General features: G+C 41.9%; 1 protein-coding gene across 6 annotated transcripts in view; it reads right to left on the reverse strand.

Annotated features, from left to right (window-relative positions):
* LOC116939621 (CAP-Gly domain-containing linker protein 4-like) overlaps positions 1 to 21,444 on the reverse strand; it is an 89,473-nt gene that overhangs the window by 9,534 nt on the left and 58,495 nt on the right. For all 6 annotated transcript variants that reach the window (XM_032948242.2, XM_032948243.2, XM_076063087.1 and 3 more), the window contains 3 exons: positions 16,039 to 16,162; positions 8,446 to 8,510; positions 676 to 751 (listed from right to left, as the gene is read on the reverse strand). In XM_032948242.2, coding sequence (XP_032804133.2) covers positions 676 to 751; positions 8,446 to 8,510; positions 16,039 to 16,162 — 265 coding nt within the window. The remainder of the gene's footprint in view (positions 1 to 675; positions 752 to 8,445; positions 8,511 to 16,038; positions 16,163 to 21,444) is intronic.

The raw sequence follows: 21,444 nt of genomic DNA on the forward strand, positions 1-21,444 counted from the left end.
AGAGTGACGGGAATAGAAGTGCATGGGAAGGGAAGAGTATGAAGAACATGCAACAAATTAAACATTCAAATGTTTACGACCGATTCCAGTTCGGTGACATTTTGATTACAGTGCTTCATAGACGTTTGTAATTCTTTGGTTTTTTTCGGTGATGGCGACCGCTTGTGTTGCGATCGAAACGTCGTGGGTTTTTTGTTTTGAATCTCCGTGACTTTACCGAAAGAACCAAAGAATATGAATTCCTGAAGTCACGAAAGTTTTAAGTCAAAGTTTTGACGTTTGTAAGCTTGAAAATGCAACCAAATCCCCATCAGGGATTAGCTGAAAAAAAAAACATATTTCTTCCATCAACTGAGCTCATCATCCCTCCAAGCTCAATAAAATGGAGACTGGTTATGCAATCGTAATGTTCAATTATCATCAGTCTCAGGGTCGGAATGTACAAGGTAATATATCCATTGCTTACTATAGCAGGAAGACAATTTGACTTAAGACCATTTTTTTAGTCCATTTATTTATTATGGTCGTCCAGTATTTAAAAAAAAATCATTACCATTCATAAAGATTACAGGATGCAGCGTTTGACACCTCAGTAAATAAGGTACTTATGCTGTATTTCCGACACACTCATCCACTAATAGGAGATAATTACGAGGCTACTACTGCAGAACGAACCTGCTCATGGGTGTCCGACCCAGAGGCTTCCTTGGCGGTTTTCCAGTGTTGGGAATACTCAGGCTCCGCTGGAAGGCTGCGCAACCAACCACACAACGGACACTCCATAATTCACGAGTGGCGATTTGGCCATCCGTAACAAGCACATCCTACATTATCACATGACAATATGTGGAGGTAAAAAAAAAAGCAGCCACAACAGCAAACTGTTACTATTCATAATAAAGGTTTTTGGGTTAGATCGCATTTATTTATAAATGTGTCGTAACCCTCCACCACCCGACACAGCCAATCAGCAAAAAAAGTGTCACGTTGACAAAAGACAAATAATTCACTACTTTAGCCCACCGGTGTGTTGAAGAGTGAATCCACATTTACATGCTGGATGTGAATTACCCGATGATGCTGGATGTATTTACCAGCGAAACGTCGTACTGAAACTGTAAATGTGGATTCACTCTTCAACACACCGGTGGGCTAAAGTAGTGAATTATTTGTCTTTTGTCAACGTGACACTTTTTTTGCTGATTGGCCGTGTCGGGTGGTGGAGGGTTACGACACATTTATAAATAAACGCGATCTAACCCAAAAACCTTTATTATGAATAATATTGGTCGCGAAAGCCTACGTGTTAAACTGTTAATCTATCATTGCAACGGTCCACACAGAAAGGGGAACTTCCACTCAGCTTTGAGTGGCACCAATTAACTCTCCAAAGTGTCCACTATAGTCGTCAAAGGAGACATGGCCGACTCTTCGGGGGGGGGGGGGGGGTAGGGGAGGGGGGCTGAGAAGGAATTGCCAGCGTGCATCACTTCTCTTGCCGTGCCAACATCTGAGAATAATGAAGGTTAGTTTTAATCGGCTACAGTGGTCAACGTTCGCTCAAGTTGACAATTTCTCTCGAATGGCCTTTCAGACACATTCTGCTCAAGACTTCATCAACGCGAAGGGGTCGTGCTGTAAATATATGGGCTCAAAATTGAAAGGTTTATGGAGTTCCAGTCCTGGTCAGCAGTCACCTTGGCCCTGTGGGGTTAATAATGTACCACTTTGGGGAAAGACAACAGCCACCCTTTGCAAATACAATCACCCCTTCATAGGAATGTTGAATTCATTCCACCAACTCAGAGGCATTTAGACTGACAGTTTATGTTCGTTAAACCGACTTGTGTGCAAGTCTGATATGTGCAATACTAACCGGGAAACAATACTCCTGATAACAAAAAAAACAACGCAGCCTGACTACAACATTGTTAAAAGCTTCCTGTATGCTTGGAGCTCACGTGTAGTTAATTAGCATGAAAACTATATATGTATACAGTTCATTCGGTTTGAAAATACTAAGAGCTCACAAGAGATAAAGGTTTTCTGAAAGTAAATTAGCTAAATTTTGATTTAAAGCTTTCGTGACTGCAGGGATTCATATTCTTGGTTCTTTCGGTAAAGTCACGTAGAAGGGAAACAATAAAATAAACAATAAAATAAAATATGCTTTATATTTTTATTATTTTGTTTCCCTTCTACGTGACTTTAACGAAAGAACCAAGAATATAAATGAGCTAAGTAAAGGTTCTTTTCATGCAGAGATAAGAATGTTATAATGTGTCATCCCTGCATTGAAAAACAAAACAAGATATGACTATTCCACTTGGAATATGCTAATCAAAAGTCACAAGGCTTATGCAAATGTAATTATTCTCTCTTGGGCTTAACAATGTAGGTTTGTGAATAGACTTCTAATTTGCATCAATCGGTGCCATATTCGTGAAGTCTAAACCAACTAATTTATAACAAAAACATCATAACATATTTCAACACTTTTTAGTGATTCAACATCAAGGCCAAGGCCGCTGATACCACACACTCACCATCAGATCCTTTCTGCTGCTAAATCCTGAAATATGCGTAGCTGCTACCCAACATCCATGGTCTGCTCTTAAAAATATCCACCCATCTGCCAAAAACCTGACCTCTGGGTGCCACTCCAATGCCTGACTCTCTCTCTCTACACCTGTCCTCCTTCATCTTGCACGCATGCACAACCCATTGCCACCTCATCACCCTGATTTACATAGACAGCACTTTGCTGCCACATCGAAATTGTACACTTCCTAGTTGCATACTCTTTCCTTCAATGCAATGCCTAGTTTCTTCTGCATGTGCTTGCATTTAAAGACTAGAATCTTAATTTCTAAGTGCGAGTGAACAACTGTCCCGACATATACTATCACAACTGAAACTAAAACCTACAGAATAACCCAATATGACCCCCATGTTTCACTGTCAGACCTCACTACTCAGTTGATTCCCAGAAGCCAGTTTTGGAGGTCCTGAACAAACATTTTACTTTGTTTAATGGCCCAGTCGCTATATCAACCAGCCAAAAGGTCACCTTGGCAGACAGAAGTAGTCAATGCCTCCAGGCTTGGTTGTTTTTGCAATAACAACCAACACTCAAAGTGAGGCGTAAATACGAATGATTCCACAATGTGCCCACCCTCTCACTCTACAGATATTGAATTGGCAGTGTTAATTTTGCTGGAAATAAACGTCACGTATTTTTTTCGCAAGACTAAATCGATATTTTCATCTCCAGACTGCCGCTTGTTAATTGTATTTTAGGATTCTTCCTTTGTTGTAGGAAAGGTTTACAATAACCTATGGCAGATAAAAAATACATCAACAACAACGCTGTCTTAAATTTATCTTTCACAGGGCGGTCCACCGGTGAAGTACTCCATTTACGATCGAAAAGTTGCAAGTCCAACTTATGGTCATGATCAACGCAGCTCATCATCCTCTAGAATTATTAAAATAAGTATCCCTTTTAGGAGAATCCAAGAGTAGTTACCCTATAGGATACACTGTTCCCTACTTTGGATTGTGGAAATTTCACCATCAGCTCATGGCCACAAAAGAAAATGTGACACTTAATTTCTTGTTTAAGCATGAACTAAATTTGATAAATAAAACCCTGATTTATTAACTATTACTCAGCTATGATGGATTGTGATCACAGGCATAGTTCCATCAGCATGAAACAGAAACATAAATTACATCTGAAATAACTCTGAAACTTTAAATAGAATGACATCAAGATTGCAATTCACACGCAGCTTAAATCACTGAGCATAGGCTGCAAGTCACTCACAAAACCCATCTTCATATTCGGAATAATTTTGTGTGGCACTCTGGATGGGTTTTTATATTTTGGTAAATGAACATCATGTTCAGAGGTTGGCTTATAGTGGAGTTTCGTGGAATATTAACATACATAAATGATTTTATTCCCAGTGCCAAATAGATAATGTAAATTCTAATACAAAAACATCCACAGTGTCTCATGATCAAGCAAGCAGAGTGCAGCATTTATTTTTGATGGTAGCCTTCAAGCCAGAGATGTAAATCTCACATTCCTAGTGGATGAGCAATAATCTCCACAGTAGATTTTAACGACCCAGAAGGGATAGCAGGTGGAGTGAACCCCAGCCAGGATTAAAACGTGTGGGCTTTCATTTGCGAGTCAGGCGCTCTAATCATCGCGCAACTAAGCCAGATGAGCAGAAGCCTGCTTGTGCAAAGTGCCACTTCCCAGCATACAGAACACAGCCACATTTAGACACCATTGTCATCCAGTTGCTGCCACCAGCATTCACACAGCATCCACAATCAGATTCACAAACACTTCCCAAACCACCTAAATTGCGAGCTATTTGCATTTAAGAAAAGACTGCGACACAAACCCTACCCTTTAAAAAAACACATTAAAAAAGTTTTATTAAAAATTTCTATATACTCCCGTCAGGGTTACTCAATAGGCGCAACATGGACCAGCACCCCCAGTTCTTTGTGATGTGCCCCCCCTCCCCTTCTCTCGCACCCTCATTGTGTGGCTGCGGCCGGCACGCTAACCCGCTCGCTCGATCACTCGCGTATAAAAGAAGGCCGAAACTCTGCCTTTCATTTACACAAAATACTCTTCTATTCAAGGCTTGCCTTTTTGTCTAGATCAATAGTGGCTGAAGCCTTCTGAATATGAAATGATGTGGCTTCCCACATCATTGAAATTGAAAGTTTTCTTCGGTGCAAGGCTGTGAGTTTTATGTAACTGTCTTGATTTGTAATAAGTTCTGCTACGATAGTCCAAACCTGTACATTCACAGTTGTCCTTTTACATGGGAAATGTAATATTTTAAAAAGAATGTCTGCCTTGGAAACAAGCGAGGGTTGGGTAGAGAATATTTCGGACGATTAAGTGGAAGTACTGTACACGTAAAATGCCCACTACATATTTTTTTGTGTTCTATCATGGGACCTTATTTGCCAGAATCAACGTATGAAAAATACGAATAGTTTATAACCTTTCTGGAAATAAAACAGGTGTTAAGATGTTAAAACAGATGTTGAGATGTTCAAACATCTTTTGCAAGGAAACAAGTCTGCATTAACCACATGTACTTGTGGTGAAAATGCAAACAAACATGCTCTGATAATTCTAGATTTAAAGCTTTCGTGACTGCAAGGATCCATACTCTTTGGTTCTATTCGGTAAAGTCACGTGACTTTACCGAATAGAACCCAAGCGTATGCTCTGATAATATAGTCTTTGAAACTGACTGTCTCTGGTGTAACTCAATAAGTTTAAAAGATAATGCATAATATTTTCAGAGCATGTTTGTCTGCATGTTCACCAAAAGTATGTGTGGTTAATGCAGACATTACCGATATATAAAAGGGAAATTTGTGAATATGTCTGTTCGAAATGTTTAGCATACTTCCCGACATGCAACAAACTTAAAATTTGGAATATGGGTAGTTTCCAGACTGTACACCATGCAAACAGCATAAAGATGGACTTTTGTATAGTTTTTTTTTGGGGGGGGGGGACGCAATAATGGATATATTTTGCATGGCAAGTGAGCCGTGACGTCAAATCTGTGATGTCACCCGCATGCGGAAGTGTTACGCAGTGTGCCTGCTGATGTCACACATCCCCGCCCAACCCTCCGCGAGTAAAGTGCCATACAAATGTGTTGCAGGTCTAAGGCGTTCTTCGCGCAGCATTGGTTTATTATTTGAGTCGTTTACTGCCGTACGCACCTTGAAAGTTGTGTGTGTCTGCAGGAAGCGTGTGTATGTGTACCTATGGATGCGCGTGTGTGTGTGTGTGTGGGGGGAGCGGTAGTGTAGTGGTTAGCACGCTGCGCTATTAACCCGGCGACCCGATTTCGATTCCCGCTCACGGCCACCACCGGTGACGATTTTTTGAACCGGTCCTGGGCCTCCCCTAGATAGACTCAGCCTCAAATGAGTAACTGGTGTGGTGTGTGAACATCGCCACTGGGGAGACAAAGGGTGTGGTGAATCCAAGTCCCGGGCAAAGCCGAGTAGTAAAGCTAGTTCCTTACAAAAGGCATCTACAGTATTTGGTGATTTAACATCTTAACACCTCCTGTTTTATTGCTAGAAATGGTAAAACTCATTCTTAGTTTTTATACTTTTTCTGTACTGTTCAACAGAATGCGAAATCCCCATTCATTTGCTCGTGAGCAACATTACGTGTGTGTGCCAATGTCAGAGACAAAGGATTTGCAGGCTGACTGCTGCAATGCCCTTGAGCAATATTGTGGCCAAGGTGGAGTCCTTCGTCTCCAATTGTAAAGGTGTAATGACCATGACCTTGGCTGCATCACGACACGGGTGCTCGGTGCCTGGTGACTGGCGCACGCTGTTGCACGCGCTTGGGTTACTTATGACCTGCAATGGCAGCAGGACAGTGCTCCTGCAGCTGGAGGCAAGGATTGAGAGGTGAATTATCACATTTCTACGTACCAAAAAAAAACTGATTTCATATGCCACGTTGCCATTTAGTGATTATTACTTTGATAATATAATGTAATACATTATAATAAGTTGCGGCCCTTTGTGAATCCATTGACAGATGAAGGCCTCCCCATGCCGTGTCCATCATGGGACTGTGTGACCATGCTTCACCATGCTGGTCAGTGTCGTTTAGTGGGGGGGGGGGGGGAGAAGACAAGTTCAGATATTATCTGTACCCAGATTGATAGCGCAGTACACAAACCAGCATGCCACCATAACCCTGAGCAAAATCAAATACATCAAACAATGATTCTTGATAGACATCTTCCATTAATTCTCACAGCGATATCAATCCTCGTCCATGCAGCAGTCAATACAGGCTCCTGTGAAAAGAAAACTGCCCATTCGTCTCTCATACCTCGGTCACGAATTACAGATTACAGGACAAGGTGCTGCACGCAAATTCAAATACCCCTCCAAGCGCTGCACACCGCAGACGAACACGACACAAACTTCAACCGTACATCGCACATCATGACGTAGCGGGATGACAGCACTCCAACCTTGTGGGGGCGGGGTGCAGGGGCAAGTGAAGGATTCCAGTGTGGCTGTGGGTTAGTAACGATTCCTAATGAGTCTATACGGATACATCACTGTGCAGCTTGTGCTGGCGAGTAACAGTATGTAAATGAGTCAAAGTCAAAGGAGGAGGGCCTGGCGCCTACTCTGACGCTTCTGCAATTCGCAAGCATGGTGTTCATGAATCCGATGTATGACGTGGTTGTGCTCCAGTGAGAGACAATATCCATCCAAACAGCCGTGTGTCCCTGAGTCACAAGATGATGCATATAAACATATATATGCACCAAACATCAAACTCAAAGTGAGACCCAGTGGCATATCGTCTATGTTTATGTGTACAAAAAAAAACAGATGCTTGTTTATGAGCTTGCTTTTTCCCTTTAAGGCAGTATCTTTCCAAGCATGAGAAGCTCCACTGTGTTGGAGACAGCAGTCTGCAGTGAGATGGGGGGGGTGGAAGATTTGACAGAGGTGGTTTATTTTTTATCATTGGGAGGGATCTCCAGAGGCAAGCAATATTGTTTATCCAATTAAAATTAAACGCATTGAGGATGACTAACACGCAAAAAAACTCCCTTGGAAAAGTTTCCTCTGATTAAGTGATGTTTTCCTTTGTAAAATTAAATTATTATCAACACGCTCGGGTCGGTATAGGGGTTTGAATACCAAAGGAAGAAGCAGGTTCTCGTGCAAAGCAAGATAGTGGCAGAAGCATATATTTGGTGTAAGCAAAGCTCTACGAAATGCAATAGCTTATATTAAAAAAACGCAATAAATATTAAGCAAAGTTGACACTTTTGACAAGAGAATCAGATCACAAACAGAAGATTTTGATTTTAAATCCTGTCGAGGGATGTCCTCAGCTCATTATCAGTGCTGGGTTGATATTCATTTTGTGGGAAGTTAACAGTGGTGGTCAGTCTATTTTACAGGACAGACTGGCCACCACCATGAATGTCTAATTCCCACCAATGACTGAGGGCTGCTGAGGACTACCCCATGCTCATTTGAGTAGGGAAGCACTAAATGTATTTTCGGGTACCCAAGGCATCCATCGACTCTCAAACATTTCATTTGATATCCCTGGGGTCTTATAAAGGGGCATCCTTCAAAAACGCAGCACAATAGATCCCCTTGCAAGGCGTCTGTGTCAAGGTTTTCCCTGGAATGATAATGAAGAAAACCAAACAAACCCACTGCAGATCCTGTGCTGCAGTGAATGCCATTCTGATTAGCTGCTCCGTAAAGCATTTGCTGCATGTTCAAAGGGACCTATTGGAGCTCACTGGATGAAGGGACTTTGAGCCGTTGTTATACATGGCCCAAAAAAAAACCTTGCACCTTGAAAACAGAGAGACATACCGGACAAAGGATGAGACGCCTTTCCTGTGGGCAAGTCCAGTAGCGACTCCATAGACACCGTCAGCCTGAAATAGGGGGCACAAAGTCAGCGCAAAGTGTCTAGACAGATTTAGCATAGCAATTCCAGCGTTGGCCAGACATGCAACTGGGTGTGCCAGGAAAGTCCCAGACAGGCAACGAGGAATCGCTCAATAAGTCCTTCGCAGCCTCAAAAGTCTCATAGAGGAATCTGAGAATTCCCAGACACATCCATGATATAGCACCATTTAGAAAACCAGACACGATAACAGAGTGGAGGCCAAGTGAGACTTTTCACTTCAACTCCCCCAGATGTTTGCAGTAGCACATAGTAAATGATTGAGAGAGGTTATGTTCAAGAGGTGGCCTAACTCATAAGACCATACATACTTGGATGTGTCACAGTAGTTTTCACATTGTGCTATGAACCCAGTGACCTGAGTTCGATCCCAGCCACAGCTGGCGACCGGGATCAGAACCTGTTCCGAGCCCTTTGAAAAATGACACATGGGTGTCTGGTGCAGTGTGCACAAACTGATGATGCACATCTGGAATCCTGTGCTCTTGATCGGACTTGGTGTGGATTGGTGGATCAGGAAGGGGGGGAGGGGGGTTGAGGAATATCAACAGCTGCAGAAACAGCAGCTTCATCATTAGCCCCATCATCGTCGTCATCATCATCGATCTCATTTATCATCACTGTCATTATTATCCATTACTATCCTACATATTTGGCTGAAAAACATCTTTATGTATTAAGGATGGAAAGGCTTGGGCAATTGTTGATGCTGGCTCACCACCTGGCTGCCTTCCAACCTGTCGGTGGTTTCTCAGCAATTCTGTGATGCAATTTGCATGAACGAAATTGTATAAAACTAAACGCAACATTATTATAACACCTGAATTCATAAAACGTGTGAAAACAGCTTCTGCATGAAATAGGCCCTTAGAAGTATAAAAAACAGCCATTATAATAATTATACCCGCTCCTACTGGACATCTGTGAAAGGGAGAGCTGTATAAGCTCATCAGATTCCTCCAGTATAAACAAAGATTCTGAAATATTCTGATTATGAGAAATCATTAGTGAGTAACGTGCGTGTCGACCCTTAAAAACCGCTATTGTTAAACATGCAGGAAGATTACACACATCCTGCTTGAAATGTGGAGTGATATTAGCTTGAAATTCGCTGGTTCGCCATTTTTAAGACAAGCAGATAAAAAAAAATCCTGAGTGCCAGGCTTGGAAGATTTTTAACATTCAGGAAATGGCTATGGGCAGGGGGGGGAGTCACGTGGGGTAGGCGCTGTTCCCCCATCCATGCGTATTAATTAAATTGATATTGAATTCCTGCATTGCTACGTTCTCTTGAATACTGGGCAAAGTAATGGTGTTCTAGTCTATCTAGTCGGAGAATGTCGGTGACCACCGTTTAAATAAACTAAATATTGGGGGTGAGACAAGGTGGTTACATTTACAATGCCTTTCTGGTTTGCACTACAATTGCACCATTTGTCGGGAAATCAATCCAATGGCTCACAAACACACTCCACTGCAGCCCACCTACCACCTCTCAACCACCTCTTGGACGAATCCATCATTCCAGACATTTCATGTCAGTAGCAATAGACCTAATACGGGGGAAAAAAGGATGGAACCACTGAAATGCAGGCAGTCTTGCATTGCAGCCTTGGCCCATTTGTATTCTGCGCAGTGGGACGCCCTGCTCTGCATGCTGCCTTGGAGCCCCTGCATGTGGGCTGACATGCCCTAGGGAGGGCCTGTGCGCACCGCTCAAATGCATGTCTAGCGGACGTGCAATGACTCACTGGAGTGTGGGTGTTCTCCTTCCTCGCTCGATCAAGGGGGAAACACTCTCCTCCCCCACCACCCTGGTCTCACTCTGGGTCAAAGCAGTGAAAATAATACCACCATTTGGCTAGGTCGCTCTGAAGTTTGTGTCAGAGCACTGAGCCAGCACCATTTAGAGCCTAGGTTGAACTCTGGGTTTCAACCACCCGTCCTAGCGAGTTGATGGTCTCTGCCAGGTGACAAAGGATCGCACAAAATGTTTGTTTTTGACTTAATTCAGCGAATCTTAAGTTACGTAAGTAAAAAATAAAATAACAAAAATCACGACGTTTCGGCCACAACACAAGCGGCCTTCATCAGGTGAAGGGACGAGACTGTCTGGAGGACAGCGCTGATAGGAATACTGTGAATAACCCAGTTTAGCCAGACAAATATAGAAATCCATATGTTGAGGTAAACAATTGAAAATTTATGGACAACAGTAAAAGTCAACAATGTCACTTCCAGGTTATTCCCTAAATGTGAAAGGTCAAGTCTGAGTGTCTTCATGCTTAAACGAACAAGGAGCAGTGCCTACCTGCACTGCCAGTTAGGAGCCAAGGATGAAAATTCCACTTTCCTATATCAAAATCAGTGTCTTTATAGGACAACTACCATTGAATTCCCACAACATCAGTAGTCATTGTATTACTCCTAAAAAGAATGATGGGCTGAGTCAACCTCTGGCCAGGAATTTAACGTGTGATCTCCCTCTTAATAGTTGCGTACTCTAACCACCTTGCAACTGCAATGGGAAATACGTCGCGCTGTTTATAATTGCACACATGCCAATATTACAAGAGAAAATAAATATATTAAACACTTCGTAGGTAAAAAAATAGTATGATGGATCAAAAACTGAGTTGAAAAAAGTTTAATCTAATTCGTTTTGGGATATGCTATTTAATGACAAAGGCAATTTTTCTCTACTAAAATGTCCAATTTTTTTATTATATCAGTCAGTGCATCTGACAAAATGCAGATATTGTACCACCAATGCTGTTTTTTTAACACTATTTGTACTGTGGGAAAATACTAAATATCGGTTCGAACACCAAACAAGGGTTGCTAAAATCACCACACATTCATACACAAACAAGACACAGATCACCAGTTGAACCTTCTAGACCAGAGGAACAAGTGTTCTGAGCCAGTGCCTAATAAAGCCTCATTCACACATGGCATGGTGGAGTGGTCAGCACCATTCTTGACCAACTTATTCTTTTCAGTGCTCATGCTATTGACCACATTGCACCAGATCATTGTTGAAAGCCAAGTTGACCTTGGGGACAACAGAAAAGGTGTATATGCCATTTGCAACTGACTTTGTGTCATGGCTCGGAACTGAACCTAAGTTTCTGGAATTATAATCCAGTACACACAAGACAATCCATCACCACTCACTCCCACCCCCTCAACCATACACCCACGGAAGCAAATGCACACAGTTATGTGCAGTGGCACACACACGTATGCCTTCATCCTCATGACACCTTTCAAACTGGACCTGAGATATTTCAGAACTGTGACCTAAATTTGGAAGTGGAATGAGTCAACAACGATGTGGGGACAATGGGTAGGCCAACCTTGAGGCACCGAGAAATTGAAAGATTAAACAAGCAAGAAAACAACCTCAGGGAATTATGGGTTGTTACACATTAACACTTTACTAGCTCATTGGTACAGTAGAATATATTAGTTAAATCACTGTAAACATAATGCATGAATGAACAAATCATAAGGGTTGCTTAACATTTTATAACATTATAAACGCACCTTCTGCCTGCCTTCTGCCTTGATTTGTTCTTCCAATCACATGGCAATTTGTTAATAACAGCAAAGTTGCAAATTACATGCTGTAAGTGCCCGGGTGACTCGGGATTCAGAGCAATGAGCCAGCATGCTGGGATCTCTGTAATTTTCAAGTGTAGCATGTTCATGGTCTCAGCCACACACCAATGACTGCATAAACGTATACATCACATTTAATTTAGTTTTTCACTTATCTTAGGTTAAGCCAGCATCTGAAACATACGTATTTTAATTTAAAGCTTTCGTGACTGCAGGGATTCATATTCTTGGTTCTTTTGGTAAAGTCACGTAGAAGGGAAACAATAAAATAATAAAAATATAAAGCAATAAAATTCTCACGACATTTCGACTGCAACACAAGCAATCATCATCAGGTGTGAAAACCACAGCACATTTTCTTGCTGTGGTTTTCACACCTGATGATGATTGCTTGTGTTGCAGTCGAAACGTCGTGAGAATTGTATTATTTTATATTTGTATTATTTAATGTTTCCCTACTACGTGACTTTACCGAAAAAACCAAGAATATACATATTTTAGTTTGATTCACATGCGATGAACAATCTCTATAGGGGATTAAATGCGTGACCCGTGTGTTACAGAACACTCAGCATATTCTGAACTATTAGGATCCCATAAAGATTTAGAGCTCATGCTAGAGCTCGTAGCATATGCGTGTAATCAAGATCACTGGAGGCAGGGTGGATGGCTGATGCGGAGATAATTATGTGCTGTAAGATGGATAAACATGCGGGGCTGCGAGATGGCCTGGTGATGTTAGAAAACAAATGGATCCATGACCAATCTGTGTGAACCTTTGAGTGATATTCCCTCGTATATAAGGGGATAACACCTGCCCATATGCAAACACAACAAAGGAATGGTTCAACATCCCAATGCAAGATTCGTATAATAAGTGTTTTGAATATTCAGTGAGCCTTTCCTGAGCAAGGGACAAGACATGTCGATCCCCCATGTGGGAACAGGTGGCCTTAGTGTCAGGATGGACAGGGCCAACAAGCCGAGAGCATCTAAGGGTAGTGCTTGTGTCAGCTGTACAGGGTGGTAAATACCAAAGTTAATTATGTTGCGCTACGTACAATATTCACCAGCTGCGCATCACATTAATAAAAATATTGGATTTAATAGGGAAAATTGCAGGTTTAGGCTAAAATGGTGTGGCAGGGGGTCCTGAGTCAGCAGTGGATTGACAAAAGGGCCATACATGTACATGTGTAGTGACATAGAATTGGTCACTTAGCAGCATAACGCTGGTTGCTGGCAGGGGTGGGGATCTGCATCTTATAGCAACCCTGACTGGCAGAAGGCCATATGATAGACCAGAGAAGGATCTAGGGGAAAGGTTACGGAAGGGGCACATCGGGAACCTGCTAGAAGGTTCCAGAAGGGGGGCGTGACCGGGGCAGAGCCAGGCCACTCGGACAGTATAAGAGGGGCCCCAGGAGGGGACCTCGGGGCTGTCGTTTGGAGTGGGATCCCCGTCGTTACTGCTGAAGATCGTCGCCATCATCGCTGTCGTCTCGCCGCCATTGTCGCTGTCGTCATCACTTGATAGACGTAGTTGGCTGTCTTAATTCAGCGCCGTCAGTGTCAAGACGGCTAGCGTTGTGTGTAGGCTAGTTAACCAGTGTAAAGTTGCGTATAAGCGAGAGACAGAGGAGTGTGTAACAGTGTAGGGTGTGTATTGTACAAAGTGTGCTCGGTGTAAATAAAATAACTGCCTCCAAGAACTTACGTCTCCAAGTCAGTCACTACACATGTATTTATATATGCTGTTTACATGAGTATTATTTAAATATCAGGGCTAGATTTAATAAAGCAGTTTTCCTCTTAGCATGCCTATGTATAGTGGAGAAGGGCCCCAACACTGGCAACCCCCTGGCACTAGTGTGTTGGTAAGAATGCCCGATCCACTCGTGGCATATGACCGTGCCCATCCACTGACCTAAAACATTGTACGAGATGCACGTGACTTCTCCCTGACCAGGGCTTGTCAGGTCCTCTTTGTAAAGTGTATTCCTGTGGAAGAACTGAAGCTCTTGTCAGATGTCAGGCCTATCGCACTTGACATGGCACGTGGCCCACAACTGCCCAGCTTGCCTACCATTTTTATGTGACCACCGCGAGGCCTCGACTCTTGGTACTCCCGGGCTGTCAAATACCTTGAGATGCAAGCCTACTTCTTCCCTCCTTCTGGGAGCCAGGCATGAGGACACCCCTTGGTGGGTATCAGCTGGTGGTTTAACGGTTGCGCCGCACCCAATTGCACTCGCCCCCCCCCCCATGTGGGGTCATGTGCTTAATGGCATCATAAGGCATGGGAGCAAGTGCGGAGCTGAATTTTTATGCTGCACAGGGTGATCACAGGTTAAGAAAGCCTGAACATATTCGTAATCAATAGACTCTGGAATGTATTAAAAAAACGTATTTCATTGTTGGAATAAGAAACATTTCTGAGAAATTGGGTTACCAAGGGAGCAGTAGTAATGCAGGTGTATGTCAGGAGTGAATTATGCCCTGGGGAAGTATGGTTTTGTTGTCTTCACATCTCTCTGGCGTCAAGGCATGTTACAGTGCAGGAGTGGAACATGTTGATAATGAGCACGAACCTATTCCTGCAGCCTTCACCTTGTCCTTAAGTTTTTCTAAGTGCCTTGTCAAGGACCTAATGCATATTCCTGCTCATCAGTGCCACGGTGAATAGACCATTAAACTGGCCTCTCATGCCTGAATAATCCAGCTTGCTATATCAAAACATTGCATATCACAGTCCTTATTAATGTCATTTAAAATTATTACAACGGCACAATTAGCAACTTAAAGTCCTTCAATGTTTCATGAATTTTCAGGCAATCCAATGTTGTGACAAGACACGAAGACCTATTATTGCATTGGGAAATTATCAAAAATGAAACAACAAAAAAATTTTGCCAAACAGGCCTGTAAAAATCAAGTTGATCTTTTTCAAAGGAACTACAAAGCAACAGACTCGAGATACCCTACATCATACCCACCTGAGCATTGAACTAATTTTGACCCAAAATTGTAGCAAGAAAGCTAGGCCACGGTTCATAAATGTTGAGCACGTAGGGTCACACAGCCACTCGTAATCCAAGTGTGGTCTTGTGGGTTAGGCAGAATGTTGAGTATAATCATCTTCTCTCAAACCTTTCTCCACACGTTGCTGCGGGCATCTTGATGAGTCTTCGATTCAGGCATCTTCAAGAGTCGACCGCTGGACAATTTCCGTTACTTATGAGGCTAGTGGGCCACTCTGTTGTTTGGCAGAATGGATGGGGCACAAGCCTCGTGAAACACAAAAAAACAATCCAGTGAAATACGCATTATTAGAAAACAGCCTCTTCTGAAGGTCACTTCAATTGATTGTCACGACACACCATATGGTGGTTCTTCATGCAGTATGAAAAGTATATTGTCCATTTCACGAGCAGCGTTTGTCTCATTTGTAGTCATGTTGTATTTTATAAGTACATTTTTATGTTTCTCATTTGCATTACCTCTCTCGCATGTTTTGACTTGTATCATTCATCTCACTTCATGTGTTTGTAGTGTCACATTTTTGCTGTCCGTCTCATCTATATTTCCTATCTCCTTTCTCCTGTTTGTCTCATTTGTATTGCGCGTCTTGTTTCCACTGTGCCTCTTGTTTGTCTTGTTTACAATAACTGCCTCGTGTGATTCCTCTCGTGTCTATCACCCGTCTTGTTTGCATTGTGTCTTGTTCATCCCACGAGCATAAACATAACATTCACAAATAATTAATTTGCAGAACTCGTGAATAGTCTGCAGCAGGGCATCACTGGAGGACGTTGCAGCTTCAAGTCTCGCTGCCTACCAAAATGCGGCACCGGATGGGCAGTGGACCGTACCTCTGGACGCGTGACGGGGGTGCAAATACTCCGTGCTTGGCCGGGCACTGGAAGTAGCGCACACCTGCTACGGAGCCATCATTGCGGCCGCTTGGCTGCTCCAGCTCGATGCCGTACCAGTGTCCTGTGGGTGCACGCACACGGTCATGTATGTATTTATGTCGAACTTCTTTCGCACCACACGTAGCCAACCGTGATAATCAGAAACACATCAGTGGTGAATAAACAGTAAAGACACCGTGAAAAAAGGCCAGCGAGTAGGTCCAGTTTCTTTGTGACTATGGTAAGAGAGCTCTATTAACAACAACTTTCTGGGTGGCGCTGTCGTTCGATTCCTGGTCAGAGGTTGACTCAGCTCATAATTTATTCGAGACAAATAAAAATGAATGCAACTTTGCGTAAACTCAACATTGAACCATGGATAGACTGGCCCACAATATAGGAAGATAGAATATATATAAGTGCTCAACCAGGATCACCAACTTATCTGCATGCTAGCTGCGGATAGAGTATGGACTACAAATAGGGAAACTGAATGGACTGGATATTCTTGGGTCTTTCGGTAACGTCACACAACCTGCCTCAGCAGCTTTCCCGCTATTTATTTTTCTCCTGATGACGATTGCTTGTGTTGCGATCGAAACGTCGTAATTTTCGTTCTTTTTTTTGTTATTTTCTTTCAACCTATCTACATGACTTTACCGAAAGACCCAAGAATATTATTTCCTCCAGTCACGAAAGCTTTAAGTTATGAATGGACTGGCTTGTAAGAAGATAAATATTTATCAATATGTGCACCGTTGACCTTCGACAAAGTGGAATTAATTTGATCCAATTCCAGAGGGATGATGAATTGAGTTTAACTCCACCGTGATTTGAACTCATGACCAGATTTCAGCATGCTTACAAAAAATGCTACGAGGCAATACACTGTTTACAGTCTTCAAAAACAAACCACAAGCGAGGCAGTAATTCTTTAAATTTCATCTCACTCTGCGTTAAACAATTAAATTCGATGGATAGCACAGTGCAGCCCAGAAACGTTGGATTATAAATGTTTAGCTTAGCATTACGGCACATTTGTTCAATTTGGAAATGTCACACTGTAGAGACTCCTACCAGATCATGGTATGTATCTTTAGGGAACGCAGACTGACAAGGGTGTTTGAACACTTACCCACAAGCTTATCCAAGTCTCATTCCTAAATATTTAATCTGATTTGACCAATTAAAACACCCTTGTTAAGCCTGGGTCAATGTTGGCTTTAAAGTGGTCTGTGTTTGCTGTGTTTACTGCTGAATTTACAGCTCTCGGCATGATCTATGACAGCTGCCATTGCACCCATGCTTTATAGTAGGGAAACATACTTCCACCCACAAATGCAACAAGTGTACACGCTAATGTGCAAAGCAAAAACCAATGTGGTTGTGTTTAACACGTAGGCTTTCACGACCAATATCATCCATAATACAGGTTTTTTTGCGTTAGATCGCGTAAATATATAAATGTGCCGTTAAACCCGCCACCACCCGACACAGCCAATTATTAAGGTTTGTCACATAAACAGAACATGCCAATTTGTTACTAGTACAACATACCGGTGTGTTGGAGAGCCAAGCTACAACATTTACAATCTGAGTATGATGCTTCGCCAGTAATTACAACTTGCTTCATCAGGCGACAGACAGATTTGTGGAGAAGTCCACCTGTTTCATTTCTTTAATTAGCGGCGTAGATGTTATTACAATACTTGTGCGCTTATCTTGCGCAAAGTAATTACAACTAGCTTCATCGCCTGATGAAGCTAGTTGTAATTACCCCCCCCCCCCCCCAAACACCTGTATTATGAGTGGTTGTATTTTGGACAGATTGGCTAGCACCATAAGAATCTAGACTTTCCACTACTGGCTTAGGAGCACCAATGAATTTAAGCAACACCCCATTTGTTACTTCAGCACTGAGACACTTTCAATTTAACTTTGAATATGCTCTCGTCGAAAGGAACACAGCCAAGAGGATGTCCACTACAGAATTGAAGCAATGACTCAGCTCGGGCGCCGAAGCGATATTAATTTTTGCATTGTGAGACAGTGCGAGATGGTGGGTGGGAAGCTTGGGGGGGGGGGGAGAAACCTTCATCAAGCTGTGGATAGATCACGGCTAATGATGGTACTTTAGCAAAACGAATCAAATGTAAGTGTTTCACCACGAAGAATAAGCCCGCAGAAGTGTTCACCTCTTCTTTACCAACCCAAGACAGCGGTGTAAACCCCACATTCAGTCCTACCATACGTGCAAATACCCGGAATCCCACGTGCAGTGTTTTATAACGCTCAGAATATCAATATTGTAAAGAATACTGCGGCCGTCAAATATACTGCAATACTAACCCCAGCACATGCCTTAATGCCATTCAACTCTCACTGCCTGAGGTGACCTTTGAATAAAGGATGTATAATTAAACACTAAGCAATATTTTAAAGTGTTTCTTGAAAATTAGATTTTTCATTTTGAAATTCTAATCATTTTCTAATGAAGACCCAGCTCAAACATTCATTTCATTTTTTTTACCTGCCGTATGATAAAATACAGTAAATATATCATCTTGGCCATAACCAAATATATGTTTTACACAAGGTGACAGCAGAAAAAGGCTTGCATCTTATCAGATATCCAATAGTTATTGCAGTCGTTTTTTACGTCAAAGTATCACACTCCTTAGAGTAAACATTGATTTAAATGCAGTCAACGAATGACAATAATAAGCAAATGTTAAAACAAAATCAAGAAACCACAGTGTCCTGTCAATCAAACGAAATTCACATGGAAGTATTAAAAATGTTACATTCCACAGGGAATTCTGGGGAAATATTTCCAGATGTGGTGCCGTCCTCAGGCACTCCTTGTTACAATATTCAACCTCACACAGCTTTAGAGTGGAATACAATTTGATAATACTAAACATAAACATCCATCTCTTCACTGCCATCCTTCATGGCATAGTCATCATCATCAGTTATTGCCTGATCACTGTTGGCTGCAGGCCTTCCAATGCTGCGACCATCGCTCATAGTCCTTTGCTGCCACTCTTGAGACTTGAATGCATGCTACGACACAACGTGCTACTGCACACACATTGTCTCATCATAATAAGCCACGATCCAATCTTGATTTGAAGCTTTCGTGACTGCAGGAATCCACACTCTTTGGTTCTTTCGGTAAAGTTACCTGACTTTACCGAAATAACCAAAGAGTAAGCCACGATCCATCCACTGCTGGTCTCCCTAAGTGGTCACCATTTTTCATATTCTTAGTTCTTTCGGTAAAGTCACGTTGAAGGGAAACAACAAAATAATAAAATATATATAAAACAATAAAAATTCTCACGACGTTTCGACCATAACACAAACGGTCGTCTTCAGGTGTGTTGGTTTGCATAAATGTATTTTTAAACAGTGCATTTATTTATTTATTTAAAAAACGTTAGCGCCACGCGCAGCGATTTGGCAGTTTATTTAGGACTAGTCCATCTATATTCTGAAAAGAGTAGGGGGGAGACGAAATTTTTTTTTTATAATGTATGCTGTCTGAAAGCCACTGTAAGCGTGAACAATCAATTAAGACCTGAAATGGTTTATCAAATCTTTCCAATGATTGCTAAGATAGAATCCATCTTCTCGGTTGAAATTGTCTCTGTGCTTGTATATGTGGATAGCCTCATGAACGAATCTCTCATGGTAGCCAGATGGCTTACAAAGAACCTCTGTCTTGGAAAAGTCAATGGCATGTGAGCCTACTGAATTATAACAATGATCTGCCACGGCCGAGGTGTTGGTCCTACCATGTTTAAGGTCTGCTTTGTGTTCACGAATGCGGTCCGAGACGTGGCGTTTGGTTTCTCAAATGTAACTACTACCACAGAGGCAACTTAGTTTGTAGACACCAGGGTATTGTATGTCCGGAATCACATCTTTTACAGACGGAACCAGATCACGGATTTTATGTAATGTGTTGAAACGGACCATTTATCAATCGTGCGATGCAACAATCAGTCTAGTGCCTGCACATGAGGTGATTGCATCACTCCATCTCCGTGGTAGACGTACTCTCGGGTGTGTACCCTCCTTTGGCTGCCACTGTCATTAGTCTCGACCACCAGTCATCATCTTAACAATCAATGTGATGTCTCGAACTTGCGCATGTTCTCTAAATAATGTGTTCCTCATTCCTGTCGGTAAATATAATTACAAGAATACAACTCTCAATATATAGTTTAGCCGTTGTTATTTCTCTATAAGCCACAGCGAGTTATAATACACTGTTTAAAAAAAAAACATTCATCTTTATGGACGTTGGTATGTTACCATTAATCTTAAGTTCAGTTTTCCAAAAGCACTCCAATGTTCTCAAATTGCACCTCCTATTAGCACGGTTGGCTATGTATGGTGCGGAAGAAGTTCAACATACATACAATCAGCCGGTTTTTGTCATCATTTTGATCCAGGTTTACGTTGGTATGCATACTAAAATATGTTTTGCAGCTGTGTTTCTCCAACAGACATATTCAATTGTTGAGCAAACTTGTACATATTTATTTTTCTACCCACTGTGAGCTTTATTTATTACTTTTTTCATAGGAGTTCCTGTAAAGTCAAGCTGTGTTCATAATTACTCCATTATCAGCAAGTGACTATGTCATTGGCAAGCACTGGTCAATAACAACGCCTAATAAGGCCCAAGACTCAACTCCCCATCCTCTCTTCTCGCCTGCACAGCCCAAGAACAAAATGTTTAAAAATACTAAACGGATAATTGTTTAACCGCCATAAAGTTGAATAAATAATTATCACATCTTTACACGAAACATTTCCCCCGTGTCATAATGTATGAGTGATGTAACAGATTGTGACATTATTTTAAAACTGTGTTGTGTGGGGACCGCTGCAATCGATTTCTAGAATGACATCATTAACAATACATTTCTGTTTGATGATGTCAACATTTATATTCTTGTCTAAGCAGTCTGTAGGGGATGGTCCTTTTGTAAAATGGTGAACATTTTGTCAATTTAGTTAATCACGGTAAACACTCCATAATAGGAAAAAAAATATATACGTATATAATACAGAAATAAACAGCAAGATTTGTAATAAACAACGATACCAATTATATATATACAAAATGTAAATGATGAAGTCACCCACTAGGGCAGGGGTCGGCAAGCTGTGGCTCCGGAGCCAGTTGACCAGGGAAGTCCTATTCACCATGGAAGTCGTCCGGTTCTCTATGGGAGTCCAGTTTACCAAAATAATACGGTAAAAAAGCCTCAATATTTCAAGAGCCACAATGTATGTGAATACGAGACCGTGCTCCTTGATAAATAATGTTCACGAAGCAGTCCTTAA

Source organism: Petromyzon marinus, chromosome 6, assembly GCF_048934315.1.
Source record: "Petromyzon marinus isolate PM22_M1 ecotype Great Lakes invasive population chromosome 6, UKy_Petmar_22M1.pri1.0, whole genome shotgun sequence".
In the NCBI taxonomy this organism is placed as follows: Eukaryota; Metazoa; Chordata; class Hyperoartia; order Petromyzontiformes; family Petromyzontidae; genus Petromyzon; species Petromyzon marinus.